The sequence below is a fragment of the Mchenga conophoros genome, linkage group LG14 (assembly GCF_057382185.1).
Source record: "Mchenga conophoros isolate Kocher_MC1m ecotype Shallow Benthic linkage group LG14, M_conophoros_male_GT1.1, whole genome shotgun sequence".
NCBI classification, from domain to species: Eukaryota; Metazoa; Chordata; class Actinopteri; order Cichliformes; family Cichlidae; genus Mchenga; species Mchenga conophoros.
In genome coordinates, this window is record NC_140539.1 from 10,215,306 (window position 1) to 10,217,611 (window position 2,306).

Consider the following 2,306-nt stretch of genomic DNA (forward strand, 5'->3'; position numbering starts at 1 on the left):
GCAAAGATATGTGTGTAACATCAAACAAGGCACCCTGGAGCAGCACTCACACATAAGCTGTCTGTCAATGTGTGGATTTGAGAAAATGAGAGCCTCTAGTGATGAAAAAAAAACAGATTAATCTTGAGCTATAAAGTCACAGAGGGAAAGGGGATGAACAACAAAGAAAAAAGAGAGAGGAGGAGTCGTGTGAAAAGAGGTTACAAGGGAGGGGCTTTTAGAAAACTATATATCCATTACTTTCGTGTCATGATCAGTCAGTACAAACTTCCACCCTTCAGAAGCATCATCATTTGCCATATATCAGCATCAACATGAGAGGTGAGACTAGATGGACGCTGTATCTACATTGAAATAAGATTTTGGAGGAAGATTTTTTAATTGCAAAGAACATTAATGGATTTAGCTCAGGTTCAAAATATTCAGACTCTAGTAGGCAAAAAGGACTAAAGACTGCGTGTTAGAATTTTACATTTAGGAAACTAAACCATGTGAAAATGAAAAGTATATTAGAAGAATCTTTTACATTTTGGGATGTTGAATGTCTCCAATTAAGCTCGTCAATTCCACAAATTGAAAAAAGGTAGAAAATAGTAGTGGTTTAGAGTCAGTTCAACATTTCAAAATAACAAAGATGTCTGATGCCCTTCTTTTTCTCCAGCAATTGTATTGCTGTGTCTTCTGCATGCAGCTTTCGGTCAGGACAACAAGTTTTCCTGGCTTGGACCTTTGGAGAATGTACCGCAGCAAGCCCCCGTTCAAAGCCAAGGTGAGAGGCTGTTAAATAAGAAGGTCTGCATTCATGTCTCAATAAAGCTCTGCATGTTTTTACCTGAAAACCTACTCATTTGTGTGTGTATGCAGTGTGTGTTACTGACCAGGCGTCGTGTGGCTGCTGTCTAATGCAGAAACAAATAGGCAGGTTGGAGAAGTTCTTTAACATGAGCATTAACAAACTGAAGGACGAGCTCATGAGCTCCAAAATGATCCTCAACAATATGAGAGGTGAGTGACATCAAGTGGCCAATAAACTAAAAGTCGAAGCTGATAGATTTCTCATTTCGCTAAGCTATTTCTTCTCTGCATTTCCAGGAAGCCGCAGCGCCTTCTCCATCGCTCTAAACAACAACTCAGCCATGGTCTCCTATGGCCCCTTCTCCAGTGATAGCATAATTAAGTACAAACATGTCTTCATCAACTTGGGAGACGGCTACAATGTGGAGACTGGCATCTTCACCGTGCCCCGCTCCGGCGTCTACAGCCTCTCCGTCACGGTTTACAGCTCTGCTCGCGTAACCCTGAGCAACTGCGTCACTCTGCAGGTTAACGGCGAAAATGTGGCTGAAGCCATTGAAAGAAGTGGTCAGGACCTTGAAGACAGCACCAGTGTTGTCGTGGCTGTGCAGCTGAACGCCGGGGACCAGCTGTCTGCCAGGCTGCTCCAAGGATGCTCCTTAAGCGATGACATCAACCACTACAACACTTTCACTGGTTTTCTGCTTTATGCTTCTGATTAAGTTGGCATAGTGTGCTTTGTACCAACGTTTGCCTAATACAGCCAAAATGTAAGCCTGCTAGATGAAAATTTTCTATGGTGACATCAGTGACTTGTTTTGTTCTTTCTGAGATTGTATGTCATTATGCTGAAGAGATGTTTCTTAAACACTCTTATGTGGATTAACCCTTGAATTACTACAGCTGTATCTTTTTTTTAGATTGTTGAAGTGTCTTGGCTATAACTGTTATTGATTTTGATTTAGTTATAAATGTTATATTACTTGTCTGTGAAATCTGTCAAGCCTATAAAAATGATGAAATAAATCAGATCTTTAAAAAAACACAGTTGCCTTTGTTATAATTTTTGATCCATTCTGTAACAAATAAAGCAAAGTTGTAACGGTGGTACTAGCATAGTGTGCTGTTCACAATTTGAGTGGAAAATAGAGGATATATAATCATTATCTTCTTTGTGAAATAAAAAGATAAATTGAAATAAATGCTATTCCACACCAATGAAATTCCCAATAAGTCCTGTGATGGCCTAGCAACCAGCGCAGGGTGTAATCCAACTCTTGCCCAAATCAAATGATACTTGTGTACTGGCTCACTACTCCTCAAGTTGAGCAGTCAGAGAGTCTACGTATCATTCACTATATATATATATATATATATATATATATATATATATATATATATATATATATATATATATATACACACACACACACACACACACACACAAACTGCACTTTTATTTTCGTACTTTGTGTCTAACATTTACACACACTCTAATAGATTCATCAAGG

General features: G+C 39.0%; 1 protein-coding gene across 1 annotated transcript; it reads left to right on the top strand.

Moving 5' to 3' along the window:
* The first annotated feature begins 273 nt into the window (after positions 1 to 273).
* On the top strand, positions 274 to 1,821 carry cbln20 (cerebellin 20). Its single transcript, XM_085244773.1, has 4 exons — positions 274 to 321; positions 662 to 769; positions 865 to 1,005; positions 1,093 to 1,821. The coding sequence occupies exons 1-4, from the start codon at positions 315 to 317 to the stop codon at positions 1,515 to 1,517; spliced, it is 681 nt and encodes a 226-aa protein (XP_085100899.1). The 5' UTR covers positions 274 to 314; the 3' UTR covers positions 1,518 to 1,821.
* The last annotated feature ends 485 nt before the right edge of the window (positions 1,822 to 2,306 follow it).